General features: G+C 42.6%; 1 protein-coding gene across 2 annotated transcripts in view; it reads left to right on the top strand.

The window, feature by feature from the left end:
• WIPF1 (WAS/WASL interacting protein family member 1) overlaps window positions 1-19,863 on the top strand; it is a 114,465-nt gene that overhangs the window by 73,173 nt on the left and 21,429 nt on the right. Inside the window, exons 1-2 of one of the 2 annotated variants that reach the window (XM_082658983.1) lie at window positions 6,970-7,003; window positions 16,441-16,529. In XM_082658983.1, coding sequence (XP_082515109.1) covers window positions 16,479-16,529 — 51 coding nt within the window. In that variant the 5' untranslated portion in view covers window positions 6,970-7,003; window positions 16,441-16,478. Of the gene's footprint in view, window positions 1-6,969; window positions 7,004-16,440; window positions 16,530-19,863 lie in introns of those variants that run through there. The other variant, XM_082658982.1, reaches the window with a different exon arrangement.

The following is a 19,863-nucleotide window of genomic DNA, read 5'->3' on the forward strand; positions in this document are numbered from 1 at the left end:
GATCTGAGGCTCTACTGTAATTCAGAAGAATGGATGCTGGACAGCCCCAAAGCAACCAGTGTATACTCTATTTACCTATGCAACACACACACATCTTCCCACACATACAGTTTCAAAAATGCTCCCACATAATAAATCACACTCACCCTCCTCCCTAGAATAGGTGGCCAATCCAGGTCCAAGTCCAGCGCCGAGTGCACACTTTCCACAGTCTTGTCCGTCAGTGCTGAAGGTAGTATCTCACGGTCCAGTGCTAAATTAAATTTAACACCCAGTATACAATGGTGGAGGGAGAGCAGCAGAAGAATTTCACAATTAAACTTCCATTTGGGAAAGGAGCGGAGACATTGCTCTCCTGTCTCTAGCATATTTTATAACCCACTGAACAGATTCTAGCTGTGTGGCAACGGAATGAGGACTTTGGTCATCCAGTGGCTTAACCTCCTGCTCTCTGGGTGGGCCTTCCTTATCTGTTGCCTTCAGAGCCATCTCTAAGAGCAGGGCTGCCCCTGTTCCACGGCCTACACCCTGTTCTCCTGGCTTCGGGGATCTAGGGGTTGACTTAGGATCTGAGCAATCATAAACTGTTTTCGACCATTCTGGGGCTTTATCCTCTAGTACTTAGAAACGTGGTAGGATTCTCTAATGCCTGAACTCCATGGACTAGTGAACAAAACTCAGGATTGCGTTGAGTCGTACTCTTTGAATGTGAAGCCAAGCCTGGGCATTTCTGTCTCCCAGCAAATGAACCATCCTCCGCTCCCAAATTTTGTGGCCTCTGATTAGGTACAGTTTGAAACAGTGGCCTGAGGTGGTGAACCCACTAATAATTTACTCCTCGCTCCTGAGATGGAAACCAGTGTATCACAATGAATGTCACGGGCCTTCTGCTCAGATGAGAGACCACAGTCCTTTGGAGAGACGATGGGGAATCGGGCTTCTCCTAGGTTTCAAACCTCTTTCCTGATATTGTTCTTACCATCAGGCCTTGCTCTATCTAATGTTCGCATAGTGTTGAGAATTTGGGTTTTTAAACCCACAAAGCTCCAGATTTTTTGACTCTTCAACCATCTTGGTTGCACCTCACAGGAAAAAAAAAAGGCCTCTATTAACAAAGCCCTTTTTCCCTGCCTCTGGGCTTCCAATCAGTTTCATCCTATGTTTCTCTCTTTCCTGTGGCTCTCACTGAAGGCTGCAAGTAGCCGACACACTCCAACCTTCTAAATTTCATCTCCAAATCCTTTAACGGTGCACCTTCAGGAGGCTCGTGGTCTTAGACCCAGGATTCGATAGGTGGCACCATAACCAGCAGTGTTGCCATCACATAGCCGGGATGGTCAACCTCCTAGTGCAGGAAGCCTGCACTAGCTGTCATCCAACCTTAAATCAGCCAGTTGCACATTTTAGGGTTAGTCACATTCAACATTCACTTCTAGTACTGATTTCTGTATCACGTAAGAGTGTTTGTATTGCCAGTGATAGAAAACCTGATCACACTAGCTTAAACAAAATAGAGAATTTATTTGCTAGTGTAAGTTAAAAGTCCAAAATAGAGCTAGCTTCAGGTATAGATGGATTCAGCCAACAATGTCAACAGCTGGGTGTTCTCCATCCCCAGCTCCCCCACTTTGTTGGTCTCATTTTCAAACCCCATGTGGGTGAGAGGAAGAGTGAGCCAATTCCAGCCCCTCCATCTTCACAGATCCAACTCCAATCTCATCCCTCAGGAAGAGTCCTCTCCTCTGGCCACAAATTCCCTTGGTTCTGATGAGGTCACAGGCCATCGCCAAAAAAGTCTCTGGGGCCACATGAATGCAAGGATCCCATGAGCCAGCTCTTCGTGTATCTGGAATGGGAGTGAATTCCTCTGGACCCACAGGGTCTGGGAAGGAGGGAGGGAGGGAGGGAGGGATGGATGGATGTGTCTCCAAACGAAAACTGAAGGACATCATTGTAAGTAGGGTCAGTGGAGGCTGAGCTGCCAAAACATAAGGAAATGTATTGCAAATATTTCCCCAAGTAAAATTATACCAATTTATATTAGCAGGACATAGAATAGGACAAAATTTGTTTTTAATTTCTCTGTTTCTGAGATTATTTTTAAATGATCATCCCTCTATGTAGCTGTACTGATAAGTTTATGGGGAAGAAGTTAATTCCTTTGTTTCTGCTCTTTTAAATCACATAGTTCCCATGTTTTAACAAGTTGCACGTAGAATTTCTCTTACAATAAATGCATACATTTAATTTGGTACTGTTTCCTTTTCCCCTGAAAAAGCTATAAGGGGGGTATTTTGCTATTGAAGAAGGTGGTGTTTTAGAATGGAAGGAATATAGTATTCTAAAATATGTTTCTACTACCAGGGAAATACTGAACCATAACAGGTAGTCATGGAAACACAACTTGAAAAACCAGAATTATAAAAAACAATTGTTCTTATATTTTATCCATGTCACTGTTGCCCTTATTCAGTCTCTGTTGATTTGGGGTCACCATAGGAGGGTCGCTGGCTGGGATTCTTTACGGCTTTACCCAGACTGGTGAGAACCACCGTGTTGTACTATAATCTCTGTCCGTCCTTCATTTTCTGTTTCTGTAGATTAACATGGAGGATTCTTCATCTGATTGGTCCGGAGACTGTTGATTATTGTTTTACTCTGTCATTAGGCTGGGACTGGTCTATGTATTGAATAGGGTGATATATGCATTTAAAATTCTCTTTGAAGTCCAGGACTGTGATTATCTTTATTCGCCTCGGGGTCTCAATCCACTTTTCTTCGGCCTTTGATTATAATAACATCCCCAACAGCAATACAAACCCTACCCTCAACTGCTTCCCTCCACATCACAGCCTTCTCTCTACCCCTCTTCTTTCCACCTCTTCTTATGCTTATAGAGAGGAATTAAGTGAAATCCTCCTCTGAACTTAAAATGAGGCTTAAGGCCATAATGACACTGGACCATGGAGAGAGAGACCGGGCTTCTGGCACCAGTTCTGCTGCTGCCTGCTGTGTGACAGAGGCAGATCACTTAACCTCTCTGGACCCCCGTTTCCTCTTCTGTAAATGATGGTGTGGACTCTGATCTCTGCAGTCTCATTCATCCTTAAAATTCCTTATTCGGAGAAACTGACGCGGATCTGGGAACACCTGGGCACAGAGGAAGGGCAGAAAGCGCTTTCACATCCAACACCTACACCCACTGCGGAGAGTGGCCTCCAAGGCCGCTTTGTCAGTGATGCAGTTGGAACCGGCCCCCGCCCACCATGTGATCTCACCTTTGTCTCCATCTTTTCCTGCCTTATTTCCTTTATCTTTTAATTTCTTCCCCTTCCTTTCCGATTGGATTATTTATTTGTTTTTAACTTTCCTGACCCATTTTTCTCTTCCCCACTGCCCAGTGACATGAGCCACTTGCACTGCATGAGACTCTGCACACACTGCCAAGCCCCCCGGTTGGCTAAAGGGTTTACTGCTCATCTCCAGTGTCCTTTCCCTGGCAGATTTCCCTTTAACCTAAGCCTTCCCAAGAAGAAAGTGCAAGTCTAGCCTTGGCATTCCTTAGTCACTGCTTTAGGGGGAACAGCCTTAGGCTCTTAAACAAATGTTATGTTCTGGTAGAATTTTTAAGAGAGATTGATTTTCTTTTTCATTCAACAAATATTTCATTCAACAAATAATATTGATGCTGCTCAATAAATAAATAATATTTATTGAGCACCTACCAGGAGTCAGATGCGACAGCAGGAAACAAGGTCCTATGGAGCTTGGGGAGGGATGTACAAGTAAGTAAACAATTAAATGAAAAAATGTCAGGTGGTGACATGTGCAATGTATAAAAGAAAATGGGAGTAGAGATGGGACATGAGAGGGGGCATTTTTGCTGACAACTGGAGAATGAAAAGGAACCAAGGAGGTGAGTGTACCAGGTGAGAGGGCTTACAAGTGTCAGGGCCAGGATGCAAATGAGCTTGTGCATTTAAGGAACAGAAAGACCTGGAAGGAAATTAGCAAGAGGGAGTTTACTTGAGATGAGGTCAGAGAGCTGGGTGTGCGGGGGGACGCAGACCTTGTGGGTCCTTGTGAGCCTAGGCAGAGCTTGGATTTTTAAAGTGAAATGAGAAACCATTGGCGGGTCATTATCTGATTTATGTCCTATGGTGCATAGTGGACACCTCATAAATGTATCCAAAGTTGACTGTGCTTACAAGTTCTCATTAAAGATGAGATAGACCCAAACCCTAGACCAACTACTCCCTTGTGTGTCTCACAGGCTCCAGACTTCTAAGTGACATACCCCCTTCTAGTTGAGTTTTTCCTAATGGGTGAGAATAGTCATGAACTGTAGTGTCCTAGGATGCGTGTGTGTGTGTGTGTGTGTGTGTGTTTGTGTTTGTGTTTGGGGCACATTACTTATTAGAGAACTTCAAAGTAATTCTGTAAATACATAGAGAAATCACCCTATTGCCCATGTTCTCTTTTTAGACCCAACTATAGTTAGACTTCCCCAAAGAGTCACTCAGACATTTATTTACCTGGTAGGTGATCAAGTTCTGTGTTTTCCCGAGGTTAGTGGAGAGCGAAGGAGATAATAGCTGCAGGCCTCCACCTCTGTCCAGCCTCAGGCCTGCATGTATTTATTCATGTATTGAGTGTCCCTTGGACTCCAGGCCCTACGTTAGTTGAGAAGAATAGAGTCTGTACCATCAAGTGGCACCAGGCAAAGTAGAAGACCCTAGGTCACTAATCCTTGGAAGCTCCACTTCTAGGAATTCTGCCATGGCTTGGCATCATGAAACTCCTTGTAAGGCTAGACTTGTATCTCAAAGAATTGAGAGTTAAAAGAACCTTGGACGTCAGCTATCCCAGTACTTCTCCAAAATGTGCCTCTGTTTTTCATTCTTTCAGCTGGTACCGTTTTCTCAGAGGTACATGGTGTGTGTCACAAATATAAGTCTGAACCTTTCAGGTGGATTGAGAAAAAATTATGAGCATTTTCAGATTTTTATACACTTCTCAAGCTTTCGGTATAATATTTTTTGCCTATATTCCATTGCCTACCCACCTCTTAGAGTCCTTTGAGAGTGAGGAATCTGAGTTTCCTCCTTGTGTACTCATCATCTCTGTGCTTCTGTCAAGCATCCTCTGGGAGAGTTATTGTCACCCCATTAAGCGTGGCGGACGGAAACAAAACATTTTGGCTTAGAAAGCTCTGATCTTCAGCTGACTTGAGCGGTACAGGCTTACTTCGGAGATACTGAAGATTCCGTTCCAGGCTACTGCAGTAAAGCAAATACCGCAATAAAGCAAGTCACACCGTTATTTTTGGTTTCCCAGTGCATGTACAAGTTATGCTTATACTCTGCTGTAGGCTATTAAGTGTGCAGTAGCATCATGTCTAAAAAAAATGTACATACCTTAATTAAAAACTACTTTACTGCTATTGTAAATCAACTATGCCTCAATTTAAAAAAACTTCATTCAAGTGGTAATCATCATCTGAGCCTTCAGCGAGCCGTGGTAGTAACATCAAAGGTCAGTAATCACAGATCACCATAACCAATAATAACGAAGAAGTTTGAAATGTTGCTTGAATTATCAAAATGAGACACAAGGTGAGCAAATACTTTGGGAAAAATGGCGCCAGTAGACTTGCGTGACTCAGGGTTGCCACAGACCTTCAATTTGTTAAAAAAAAAAAGTACAATCTGAAAAAAAATAAAGAAAGGCTTGACACTAAATGTAAAGAGACACATTGAATCAAATAACCCCACTAACCCATATTCTACCTTATAATGAGGTTTGGAGGAAGAAAGCCAAAACCAATAAAGTGTCAGTGATTTTTATAACTTTGCTCAATACAAACAGTAGAAGTGAAAACAAACAAATATAAAGAGCCTAGAATATTAAAATGGGCATTTGTGTGTGTGAATATTTATGGCTTTTGTTAGAAAGTCCTTAGACATACTTAATCCCTGAAGACCATAATCTCAAGAGAATAAATTACTTCCATAGAGTCAAACCAGTGACGGGCCAAGGTTTAAAAATTCCACGTTCCAAACAGTTTAAAGAGAGAAACAGGATTTAATGAGAGTTTGTGGGACTACAAAGAGATGCACTGAAGTTATTCACCAAATTATTTGAAATGCCTTGAAAGTAAGAGTTTTCTCAGTGTAATATGAATTTTAAATAAATACAATTTTGGTACTTTAAAAAAAAATAAAATAAAATGTAATATCTGCAAAGCACAATAAAGTGAAGCACAATAAAATAAGTTGTGCCTGTATATCATTTATCCTGACTTGGGCACCAAAATCGCGTTTCAAAACTCATTTGCCTTCCTACACCTGACTAGCTCTCTTCACCTGCGTTTATAACTTACTCCCTACCCCGCTCTGTAGATGAGGAAGGATCACTTATGTTATTTATTAGTGCTGCTCAGAGCTTTTAGTTCTTGAGTGACTCTTTCCCTTAATCCTAAATGTTATCATCAATATCGAGAGTGACGCTTTAAAATGGAATTTCTTGAAGGAATCTCACGTTCCGTGAGCAGGTGTTTTTGTGGAGGTGTCTAGAATAAAGTTGGGCTGTTGACCAGATGGAGGTGCTCATCTCCTCTTGTCCCTCTTGTCTCCTCCTGTACCAAAAGGTATGTTACACCTGGTGGGAAGGAGAAACAATTAATTTTCCAAATTTAGGGGTTTCTTCTTGCTTGCTTCTGAAGTAAAACCTATCTAGCCTTTTTTTCTGCATAAAAGGAGGAAGGAACAAGCAACAAATTAATCAGACAGGAAGTGAATAACCACAGAAGGATGTCTGCCTCTGACTCAGTGTGTCACATTTAACGAGAGGCCGGAGCTTGTCCAAAACGGCTGTCCAAAAACGACCCCACGTTTGCGTTAGAAGATGATGCCTTTCTCAGGGACGGTTTTCTCTCTCATATCTTACTTGCTCCCTGTCTGCCTGTGTCCCTGATCATGCCTTCCTGCAGTATCCTTTAACGGTAAGAAAGATTATATTCAAACTAAATGTATTTCCTTTATTCAGTTAGAGGGAAGGACTCGATGGCTTTTGGTGGACCATAGTATGTTGAGATTAAGTTGTTTAATTTTTCAGTAGAGTACCATGTGGTCGAGTCCTGTTGCACACAGGACTAGTTTCACCGCTATAGTGATCATGGGCAATTTAGAACTTGTGTTTTGAACCAAAATGTAAGCGAGATTTTCAGGAGAATTTTTCCTGACCACTGGGCAAGTTTGGATCCACAGGAGTTTTTTCTGCCATTTAAAATGGGGGTTTATGTCAGTAACTGTATCCTTTCGGTGGATGGTGCAATTGTCCACATGACTGCCTTTGAATTGTCACTTTGGCCGACAACAGTAAGTGCTTTTCAAGCAAAAGGAGCCACTAGAAGCTTCAAAGGAAAGTACCGTGGAGCTAAGCTCTTGCCAGTCTGTTGCTACAAACCTGTTACTTAAGTTCAGATCCCAAACCATTTCTAAGCAGAGTCTTTTAGGACAGTTTGTCTTTTAGAATCATTCTGTTCAACATCCTAACAGTGCGGTGCACAATTACTATTGCTAATCAAATTCTGCAGCATTCATTGTAACTAGTTACATTTAATATGATTAATATTTTGACATAAAATAATTGTAATTTTCGTATTTCAAACGGTGTACCCAGAGATCTACAGAGCAGGATTAAGGAAACTTTTTTGTATCAAAAAAATGCTTTTTTTTTCTTTGGGGCATATATGAAAAAGCAACTTGACTTATATTCCTTTTACCCCATGGAGAAATATAAAATAAAGCTTTAAAAAGTTAAGAGGGCACAACTTTGGTCAATAAGTATAAGTTCTTTTAAATAATTCAGTGGCATAACTAGTGTATACAGTAGAAAATAGACAAGTGGTAAAGCGAAGAAAAGACTATAGGAGGGTTCTAATTAAGAAAAGTAGGACAGCTTGGTAGAGAGAAAGATAGTGGGAAAGCAGGATAAAGAATAAGACAGGATAGTGAGAGAGGAAGATGAGAAGCCTGAAAAAGATTTTGAGGTCCATTAGTGTGGAAACCATACCCTTACTAGTCACTTGGGCTGTGGGTCTAACATTATGGGTTAACTTCATAAAGTTATGTTGCTTCTGAACTGGAACATCATTTAGTCGAAATTCTCCTTTTATAGTCTAAAGAGGTTAAATGATTTATCTAAAATCATAGGTTGTTTTCTGATGCTCTTGGAAAAGTTCACCTGTTGGTTAATTGCTCACAGCTCTTCAATTACTCTAATATCTAAACTTTTAAGGATTACACATACTCTGAATGAACTGCAGTATTCAGAGACCTTCCCATGGTGAAGAATTTTCCCTGGGGTCCAGCAGCAATTTCACTCTGATCGTTGATGAAATCAAATTCTAGATCTTCCCTATAGGCTGGAAGTTCCCCAACCTGTGCTAAAATGTAAGAGGAAGTGAGCTACCTAATTCCTGGACCTTTCAAGTTTTACGCACTTTTGGAGTCTGCTTAACATTTCATGAACACGTCATTTTCGTTGGGAGTTTCTGGCTATTTAAATTGTGATTCGTTCCTGCTTTAAGGTTTGACTCATTTTTATTTTTCCAAATTGTCATACATTTACTTATTGTTGAAAAGAGCATTTCCCCTGGACTATCAAATACCTCTGTCTGTATTTTGCAACCCTGAGTCCTGAAAATTAAAACTGAAAAAAAGAATACTAGAATAAGTAATGCCTTAATTAGTGTGCTTTCCTGAGAAATTTAAAGTGCACTTTATATGCACCTCCCTTTGCCATTCATTTGTAATGCAGAAGTTTGCATGGGTGTGCACATGTAGGCTACATCATCAGCTCGTGGTTTCTCTTTCTCATGGTTAAAAAAAGGAAAAGACTGTTTATTGAGCGCTCACCGTATGTTAGGCTCTTGACTTTTGCTTATTTTATTTTTTTTAAATGCTAATACTTATTTAGCACTTGCCTCATTTAACTTTTTTTTTTTTTTTTTTTTTTGCGGTACGCGGGCCTCTCACTGTTGTGGCCTCTCCCGTTGCGGAGCACAGGCTCCGGACGCGCAGGCTCAGCGGCCATGGCTCACGGGCCCAGCCGCTCCGCAGCATGTGGGATCTTCCCAGACCGGGGCACGAACCCGTGTCCCCCGCATCAGCAGGCAGACTCTCAACCACTGCGCCACCAGGGACGCCCCTCATTTAACTCTTGAATAGTCCTGTTGAGTCGGTACCCTTCTCGCCATTTTATTGTGGGAACTGGACTTAGGCTAAGCAATTTACCCAAGGCCACTAACAACTAACTGTAATTTCAAGAGCTTTTTTCGTAAGTACAGTTAGGAGGCCACAAGATGTCCTTTTCTAATCCCGAGAATCTGGGATTGTACAAATGCTTTGTTTTAAGTGTCACAGCCACAGTAAATATCTTTACGTGAATAATCTCAGGTAAGACCATTTCCTTTCTAAGTCTTATGACCTTTTCAGAAGTAAATGTGGTGACTCTTCTGCTTATATTATAAGGCTACACTTTCAATGGTTAAATGAATAAAATAAGTTGAGTTTGTTGACCTGTATGCTGTGAGTATGTGTGCATGAGTGTGTGTGTGTGTGTGTGTGTGTGTGTGTGGTGGAGAACAGGGAGGGGCAGATCTTAATCATCTGGTAAAACTAAATGTGGTGCTGAGGATTTAGGGAAACGTAGTTTTGAGATTTGAGGCCCTTAAAGAGAGTACTAAAAAAAAACAACCACCAGTACTTGTTAGAGATGGGAAGTTGTGGGAGGCAAATTGGTACTTTTTAGTTAAGTGGATAAAGTAGAAAAGATTTCTCTTCCCTTTCCCATAGTTAAACAAGGACAAGTAGGTGGGTCATTGAACTTACCTTCATTTTCTCATTTTTGAGAGGGTTTAGCTGTCTATGAATCTGCACTAATTTTTCAATTAAACATTTAGGACAACGTATTAAAAAATAATTTTACTTCATAGCAACCTTTATTTCCCCAGCAGTTACTCTTACAATAAAATTGTGGGTTTGTGTCCAAGCTCCCCTCTAATCGTAATGACATTGTAGATGCTTCAAAATGTCTTCTCTGAAAAATCCCCCCTACTCCCCAAATTATCCAACTCTTTATCTAAAAGAAGTGTTTCTGAAATAGCCAGGGACCCTCCAAGTACAGCAGAGACACAAACCCTTACCATTGAGAAGACAGCCCGTAAGCAGAATTCACTTAAGCTATTGCCTTAAATGATGATCAACGGAGAAAAGAGCAAGTACGTTTTGAGAAATGAGGGGTCCCGTGTACAGCTCAGATTGAGAAAAACAATGATTATGAACTAGGTGAGGCAGTTGCTTTGCTTATAAAGGAAAGCTTGTTTCTCTTCTCTACCTTTGGCTTCTTCTTGGGTTGAGCAGCCTTTTCTGCTTCTCCTCTTGTATTGATTGCCTCATTGCCTTCAGCCCTCTGGAGCTTGGACTGAGGAGAGGAAGAGTCACAATAATAGAAACAAACTTTATGCAAACGTATTAAAAGTTGCTAAAATGGCCAAAAACGACATGCCGGGCTTGGGGGTGGGGCACTGAGCTGTTGCACTGGGCCTGGTATCAGAAAATAGAAACTACGGGCAACTGCAGCTGTGAAAAGACTGCTAAAGAAACAGGATGGCTGTGGTTTGCTGTGAGCATCAATTTTCCTGTTGAGCATTTTTACAGGAAGTTGAAGAACAAAGCCAACTTCATCTTAATTAGTTCTGATGGTTTGCAGACCTTATACACATCCAACTAAGTTTGTCTCTTGGAGGAGTTTCTAAAGAATAGAACCCAAAATAATCATGAGTAGGAATCCCCAAACTACCAGTGTTAGCAGCAATTTGAGTTTTCGCTAAATGATTTTATTTTAACGGTATAACTTGGAGTAGATTCATTACCTTTATAATGAATGCCTTTGCAATCTTTTTTTTATGGCTGCAATAACTCGATATGAATTTAAGGGTCTTTCCTTATTAAAACACTGTCAAGTTGTATGTATTATAAATTTCCTTCTGTTAATATTTATTTGTCAAACAGTTGTGCATGTGTGTATTTATATAGATACAAAGAGGTATGTGTGTGTTTGTGTATAAAAGCTGGAAAAATACACATCAAAAAGTTAACAAGAATTATCTCTGGGTATTATCAACCCCAACCCTTTTTCACCTAATACTTAATTATTATCAAATGCTTCCTTCAATGGTTAAATACAACTGTCGTGTTTTATTTTCATCTTTGTATTTTTATATTGTTTATAATTTTCTAAATGAATATATGCTACTTTTGGAAGCAGAAAAAAAATTCTCAAAAATCTAACCTGAAGACACCAAGAGCACAGAAGAAATATATACATGAAAAAGAGTTAAGAGCATTATATATAAAGTAAAATATCAAGGAATATAAATAAAAATAAGATAGAGAATAGAAAGTAATGAGGGCAAGAGAACATTGGACGTTAGGATCTTTTCAGTTGTATTATTTCTATTATGTCCTTTCCCTGTACCCCCCCCACACACACACAGTGATGAATTCAACCTTTTCTGAACAAAAAGTTTACTTTTCTCCCATTCATTTTAGGTAGAATAGTATTTAAGGGTGACTTTTGGCAAGATTTGCATAGCAAAATGCTTTATATTTTTGAATGGTCCAAAATTGTGATAAAACATAACTGGATAAACCTGCTTCTTATCTTCTCTGCTAGAACTTGGCCGATTCACACCCACGTCTTCAGGATTAGAGGCCAGCCTTCTGAGGATTATTTCATTGGACAGTGCTGGAAATCTCTCCCCTCTTCCTGTCATTCTATAGTGTGGGCCTCACATGACATAATCTAGAATGAATTTGACATTGGTTGGAAGAAACTAAGAAACAGTTTATTTAAATAACTTGCCAGTTCTCTTGATCATTTTACATTCAGAGATAATTCTTTCTTAGATGAGCATATTGCAGAAGAAAGCATAAGTTTCCTGGGGCAACTCTGGACTGAACTCTGGGCTCTGATTGAGTGTCTAGTTGTCCATGCTGTTGGGGGGATACGTCACAGTAGGGTGGGGAGCGATTCACTCTCTCACAAGGTGTTCCCCATAACCAGTATTACACATTGAGCAGATGGCTCGGGGCCACCAGCTACCCTGGTTGATCTAGGGTCAGTGTGTGATGCTGTCCACTGTCCAGCATCATTAAACCATGATGCTGACCTACTAGAAGTGTAGTAAAACCAACAAAATCATCCATGTCTCTCACAGAACTAGGAAATTCCAGAATTTCTAAATATTGATGTATATTGTGTGTATATATGTACGTGTGTGTAGGTGACAAAGAAGAGCCAATTAGTGGATTTTTAAAAATTTATTAATTTATTTATTTATGGCTGTGTTGGGTCTTCGTTTCTGTGTGAGGGCTTTCTCTAGTTGTGGCAAGTGGGGGCCACTCTTCATCGTGGTGCGCGGGCCTCTCACTATCGCGGCCTCTCTTGTTGCGGAGCACAGGCTCCAGACGCGCAGGCTCAGTAGTTGTGGCTCACGGGCCCAGTTGCTCCGTGGCATGTGGGATCTTCCCAGACCAGGGCTCGAACCCGTGTCCCCTGCATTGGCAGGCAGATTCTCAACCGCTGCGCCACCAGGGAAGCCCCAATTAGTGGATTTTTGAAGTCATTTATGTAAAATATTCTACTCTGTTCTCTCAACCCAAAGAATCAATTCCTTTATAAAAGGTTTACTGGTAGATCCCTCCCCTCATCTCAATAGTTTCCACCAAAAATTTGTTGACTTTTTTAGGGATTCAGTTATTAAATAAAACTTTGGTAATCACTCACGTTCCCTAGGGTTCAGGATTTTTTTAATATATGTTTTATCTATTTATTTATTTAGGCTGTGTCGGGTCTTAGTTGAGGCATGCGGGCTGTTCATTGTGGCACGTCGATTTTCTCTTCTCTAGTTGTGGCATGGGGGCTCCAGGGCATGTGGGTTCTGTAGTTTGCAGCCTGCGGGTTCCAGTTGAGGCACGGGAGCTCAGTAGTTGTGGCATGTGGGCTTAGTTGGCCCGCAGCATGTGGGATCTTAGTTCCCCTACCAGCGATCGAACCCACATCCCCTGCATTGCAAGGCAGGTTCTTTACCACTGGACCACCAGGGAAGTCCCCCCTCCGGTTGACTTTTAATTTCTTTAACGTATGACAGACAATCCAGAGATAGTTTGGGTGAGAAATCAATTGATGGTTTTATTCAAAAGCTATTATCTTATAATTTTCACTGTGGATAGCAGACATGATAGATAACATGTATTGTTGAAACTGTGTTTATCATTTGCTAGGGCTGCCATATCAAAGTACCACAGACTGGGTGGCTCGAACAGCAGAATTTTGTTATCTCACATTTCTGGAGGTCGGAAGTCAAAGATCAAGGTGTCGGTGAGAGCGCCCACCCGCAGATCCTCTCCCCGTTGTTTATCGGAGGGGGCGGGGCAGGGGCAGGCCCAGCCTCTGTGCTCCAGAGGTTTATTTATAAGTCAGTTAATGCACAGAGAGAGCCATAATAGCAACGACAGAAAACTGTAAAATACTTAGATTAAAGAGGCCTTACAGGGTGGCAGTCCCCTGAGAGTTTCCCTGTTCCATCATCTGGCCCCTAAGGCGTACAGAAGTTCAGTTTTATCTTTGCAACCAGAGACTGGTTTATGAGAAGCAAACCCGTAAGAGGTTCCCGGTAGCTGATCGGAATCCACTTCTTCCTCAGTATTAGGATTAACAGGATGGCAGGTTAGCTGGTGAGCGTAGAACCTGACACAATGGAGTGTTGAGGGGCCTTTCATCCACTGAGCACGTGGACAGCCTGTCCCATGGAGCCCATCTCTCGGGCCCTCTGGGTGGACCCGGCCACCCCTTACTTGGTTAGCTCCCTCCTCAGCTGTTCAGACCATTGCTTTGGCCATAGCAGCTCTGACAGTTAGTTGGGCCTGAATCCAGTTTCAGATCCCCGTCCTTCCTCCTGGTCCTAGGACACAACCCTGAGGCTTCTGGAGGTGCCCCTGCAGCTGGAGCACCCCCTTCATAGGCCTCCAAACACAGGCCCCCCCAGCCGTCCTTATTACACTGCCCGTGTAGCCCCACGGGGGACCGATTGGTGTCACCCAGAAAAGACCAATGTAAGGAACAGATTTTAAAAGAACCCCTGTCTGAGACAGGCTCTTATTGAAAACCGGATTCTGACCGAGTTTACAGGTGAGCTGCAGTACTAGTTAGCCCTTTACCTGCCTAAAAATGCTTATCTAAGAAGAGCAGGGATCAAAAGGACTTGATGTGAATGAGTTTCGCGGGTCTTTTAGCGAGTTATTAATTTCTCTGAGTCCCAGCGTCCTCCTCTGTAAAATGAGTGGAATTATGCTAGTTTGCAGTGTGGTCATAAGTATTCAAGACGACAGAAATAAAGTGCCCTTTATCATCCACTTGACTGTTAATAGATGAGAGCAGCTCTTGCTGCTCCAGAGTTTTTTAAATTTCATTTTCTAGATGGCACTCAGAATAGAACTGTCAGAAGCTCTCTTGATTCCTGTCTTCCAGTAGCTTTGACAAGTTTGGCCATGTCCTCTTAGCTTTTCCATTCCGTTACTGTCGCAGAAAGCAAGCCATCCATCCAGCAAAACTTCTATGGAAAGTAACAGCTGACCCTTGAACGATGCGGGGGTTAGGGGCACCGACCCTCTGCACGCAGTCAGCCCTCTGTATCCACGGGTCCTCTGCACCCGGATTCCGCATCCTCGGATTCAACTACCCATGGATGGTGTAGTACTATGATGTTTACTATCGAAAACAATCCACATCTAAGTGGACCCGTTGTTCAAGGGTCATCTGTATTTGTTTCAAGGTATAAGTTCTCCACGTTAACTTTCAGTGGTTGAACTAAGTTAATACTTTAAATTGTTTTTTCTTTTGGCCATGCCATGTGACTTGTGGGGTCTTGGTTTCCCGAACAGGGATCAAACCTGGGCCCCCAGCAGTGGAAGTGCAGAGTCCTAACCACTGGACCCCCAGGGAATTCCCTAATACTTTAAATTCTAAGAGGTTGTTTTCTGCAATTAAGAGACTATTGAAAATAAAAGATAATTCTGAGGTTTGAAATTCAGGACACATGTTCCACAGAAACAATGTTATTCAGGTGGTCAGTGTTCCAGGCTGCTCACTTGGTTTAAGGCTCTACCACCAGGCTTCTCAAATGCATATGAATCACCCAGGGATCTTGTGAAAATGCGGAAACAAATGCAGTGCAGGCAGAGGGACTGAGATTTGATGTTTCTAACAGCTCTGGGTGATGCCCCGCTGCCAATCCGGGAGCGCTGCTGATCCAGGAGTGGCAAGATCTGGGTGGGAGAAGCTGGGATACTGAGGGGTGAGTAGGTGGGTGAGGGCTGCGGCCTGGGGCTTCCGCTTAGACCCAGGGATGGGACTCCGAGGACTGGGGGAAAGGGAGACAGGGTTCATTGCTGGCACAGCTCTGGGGGCACGTCCTTGCCATTGTTTCTTCAGCCCCTCATGTTTGCCAGGCTGCCCCCTTCGCCGCTGCTACCCACCAGGGCTTCCCTACGCTGTCTCACCACCGCGGAGTCTGGCCTTCCCTTTGTCCCCAGAGCAATTAGGCTCTGCAGAAATCCTTTCTAAGGAAGCCTTTTGGTAGTAAACAGCCCAGAGTCAGAGGTTTGATTCCTCCTCTCTTTTTTCCCCCCTTTTTTTCCACTTGGATCCTGTAAGGAAATGCCAAGCAGCATAGAGGTAGGAATACAGCCTCCTTGCCCATCTTATCTTCCCGTATTCCCATCTCCTTTCCCCGGAGGACTGTAAGAACTTTGAGGGCAAGTATAGAAATATAGATTCATCTTTGCATTCCTGGGTGCTACCCAGACCTAGACAAATGTCAGGAATCTCAGAGAAGAAAAGCAGCGGAGTGGAGAAGAAACGTCAGGAATGTTGGAGAAGAAAAGCGCGGGCACGGAGTTGGCGGGAGAACGGGAGAGGGCTGCGCCATGGAGATGAGTGAAGAGGAGCCACTTGAACATCGGACTTGGCCAGGATACATTTCTAGCCGTTTCCTAATAACCTCCCAGCTTACTCGGGCGGCAGGCCAGGGTCCTTCCCCCAACCTGCTTTGGTGGTGGTGGGATTGAGCAGCATGAGGCACTGGGTTTTGCTTCCAGTATCTCCAGGCACTTCAGCTGAGAAGCCTTCCCTGCTGACCTCCTTCCAGAATAGTAACATCCTAGCCATGCCGTAAAGCAATTCCACCTCTTATAAAAGGTGGGCTTCGTGAATAGCTGCCACTTTGACGGGAAAGCGGGAAGGAAGATTAGGATGGAGTATTACTAAGAAGTCTAATACGTGATGGTGCTTTGTTTCTTTTTGTTTTTACAGATTTGTCAGCCAGACTGCTGAAAACGTAACTATCCAGGATGCCCGTACCGCCCCCTCCAGCACCCCCGCCACCGCCCACGTTTTCTCTGGTGAGTGATTCTCCCCATCCATGGCCCATGCACGAAGCAAGCTAAACAAACTTGAACCTGGCACACGTGTATTTGTTTTCAGTGTATTCACATTCTGGCTTAAATATGAATGATATGGTAAGCTTTCCAGGTGCTGGAGTACATAAGCCAGAGCCTGAGATGCAGCAGATAACAATACGAAAATGCTTTGTAGTCTAAGGTCTCATGTGATGCATCGGACACGCGTGGAATGTGGATTAGTTAGGTTTCCTCTGCCTCGTCCATCAGGGAGACACTTCCTGTTCATTTGAACACACTGGCCCAAGACGGTTGGCAGGAGCGGTTCTGCCCAGCCTGCACTGTTTTAAGCTTCTAGCCTTTAACATCTGGGCAGGATAGTCCAGAGACCCAGTCTGCCTGTCTGAAAATGCATCCATTAAAGTGTCCTCCAGACTCACTCTCTTTTTCTCTGCCTTTTGCCATCTTTCTTCCCACTCTGTTTCTGACAAATAACCCCCATCTTCCACTCCCCACTCCCCCCCCCCACTTACTTCGCCCTTTAAATCCATCCTCGCAGTTCCGTGTGTACTTTCCTAAGGAATTTCTTCTCTGGGCTCATCCTGGCCCCCTGATGGACCCATCCTCAGAAGTTAGTGCACCCTCTTCCAGGAAGCCGGCAGCCCTCCCCGCAGTGATACGGAAGGTCTCCCAGACGCACCCCCCCCAGTATGTGAGGCCTTCGCTGCTAAGGAGCCTCCCAGTGATGGGCCCTTCACTTTTCACTTGAGGAAACTGGAGCTCAGAGAGGAAAAGTCTCTTGCCTGGGCTTCCATGGTACACATTTTTTATAACCCATCTAAGGCTGGAACCTAGTTGGAAGAAGAGACCATTGATTAGCTCATTGCTATTCCAAGTGTCATCCTCCAACTCCTGGTTAGAGTCCCCAAAAAATAAGTACAGAAATTTAGAGTAAGCGCTTAGAAACACTTATAGCAATCTGAGAGTGGTGTTATGTCTATTGTTTCTAAGATTGTATTTTGTGTGTCTTTTTTAAACGGATTCATTTTTCTAATAAGTCATTGTTATTTTACAAAATATTGGTCCATGACGGATTGGAAATTTTTTTCTTAAAAATTCGTCCTTCCCTTAGATAAGTTTGAAAAGCTGTGATCTGGCTAGCATAGAAGGACTAGTTTATATTTCCCCAAAAGTATAGGTTTTGCACCACTGCTGAGTCGTATGTGCCTTGATTTTTTTTTTTTTAATTTTAATGCTCGTGTTTAATATGTATTGTAAAAGTTATAACTGGCACACCCAGGGTTTAATAGTGAGTTAATTTAAAAGAAATGTTCACTGAGAAATAGTATAGTAAATAATATAGTGAATTAACTTAATGAAAAATATTAAATAATAACACAGGTAGCATGAGAAGATGACAAAAGTCACAAAAGTTGTACCAGAATGGTTGAAGTTTGGGACACCCTGGTTTATCCTATCCACTCATTTCTATCCATTATTACCTGACTAAAAGCAAGATCCTAGAGAGACAGGATATAGAGACGAGAAGATGGAAAGGTTGGTGGCCATCGTAGGACACCATCCAGTGGAACAGCACAGTCAAGAGATAAGTCAGCACCCAAGGAGGTCAGGTGTCAAAATAAATTTTGAGGCAGAACAGGAGGCCAGGGAGGGCTGCTGATCCAAAACCCTGAAGAGAACCAACGTGGACGTGGTGCTTAACCTCTAGACGCCTCAGGTTTTTTCATCCTTAAAACGAAGACAATAGGTAATTCAAAAAGCTCTTTCTAAGGTGTCCAAGGCATGTTGTTAAGTTATAAAAACAAGTTTCAGAGCAATAGAGGATGATCCCATTAGCAAAAGCGAACTGTATATGCAAAGAGCGTTTCTGGAACTGACTGCCAAGAAGCTCTTAACAGGCTTGCTTCAGAGGAGGGCTGGAGGCCAGTGGGGAAAGGGCATTTTATTTATTAATTTTTTTTCAACTGAGATATAATTGACATATAACATTCTATAAATTTAAGGTGGACAGCACATTGATTTGATACATTTATGTATTATAATTACCACCATAGTTTTAGCTAATGCCTCTATCACATCACATAATTATCATTTCTTTTTTGTGGTGAGAACATCTAAGTTCTGGTCTCTTAACAGCTTTGAAGTATATCATACAGCATTGTTAACTATAATCACTATGCTGTACATTAGATTTCCAGAACTTATTCATGTTTTAGTTGCAAGTTTGTACTCTTTAACACCTCCCCATTTCCGGGGAAGGGCATTCTAGATCCCGCGTTTATCCTTCTGTCAGGTTATAGGGAAGGCTCCGGAGTCAGGCTGCCAGGCTTTGAATCCGAGCTCCTCCTCTTACCAGCTGGGTAACTGGGTTGATGATTTAACTTCCCTGTGCCTCAGTTTCCTTGACTCTAAAATGAAAGTCATGACTCACAGGGTTGATGAATTAGTATACTTAAAATGCTAAAAACGGTGCCTGACCCACAGTAAAAGCTATATAAATGTTAGCTGTTATTATCGTGAGCAAGGACTACTTTGTAATTTAATTAAGACCCTTTCAGTTTCATACACAGAGATTCTGTTTAGCCTGCTTCAGGGTTTTTCTTAGCTCTCCCTCCGCCTCTAATAAATAGCTGGGTCAGGTATCAAGCTAAACTTGCCCAGGTTTACTCCTTGTGGCCCTTGCTGGCATCTGTGAAATCAGAGCCTTTCAGAAGGGCTGGGGCGAGCCTCAAAGGACTCTCACGGCTGCCAGAAGTACCACTGGGTTTGGGGAAGACGACTCTCCCCAGGACCAGGCCAGACCAAGCCAGTTTCCAAGTGTGACAAACACAGGTACACGCCTACTTCCGAGTCCGTTTGCTGGCGTCTTAGTGTTCCCACTCCCTAAAAGAACCCTGAAAAAACAAAATCCCAATTTCACAGTAAGAATCTTTCCCAGGAATTCTGAAATTATAGAAAATACCCAAAGGTTTTATTTATTTTTTTATTTTTTATTTTTTGGCTGCTCATCGCAGCTTGTGGGATCTTAGTTCCCTGACCAGGGATCAACCCCACACCCCTGCAGTGGAAGCACGGAGTCTTGACCACTGGACCGCCAGGGAAGTCCCCCCAAAGGTTTTAAAGCAGCACCATTGTCAGCTGTGCCGTTTCTGTGGGCTAAGCTTTCAAAGGGATTAGGGAACTATGTTCAATATCCTGTAATAAACCATAATGGAAAAGAATTTTAAAATAAAAAAAATTTTTAAAGGGATTAAACATCAGGAACACCTTAGCCCAGAGGAACATGAAGGGAGTTGGGGGGTAATGGAAGTGTTGT

This window comes from Grampus griseus (assembly GCF_964374135.1).
Source record: "Grampus griseus genome assembly, chromosome: 7".
Taxonomy (NCBI): Eukaryota; Metazoa; Chordata; class Mammalia; order Artiodactyla; family Delphinidae; genus Grampus; species Grampus griseus.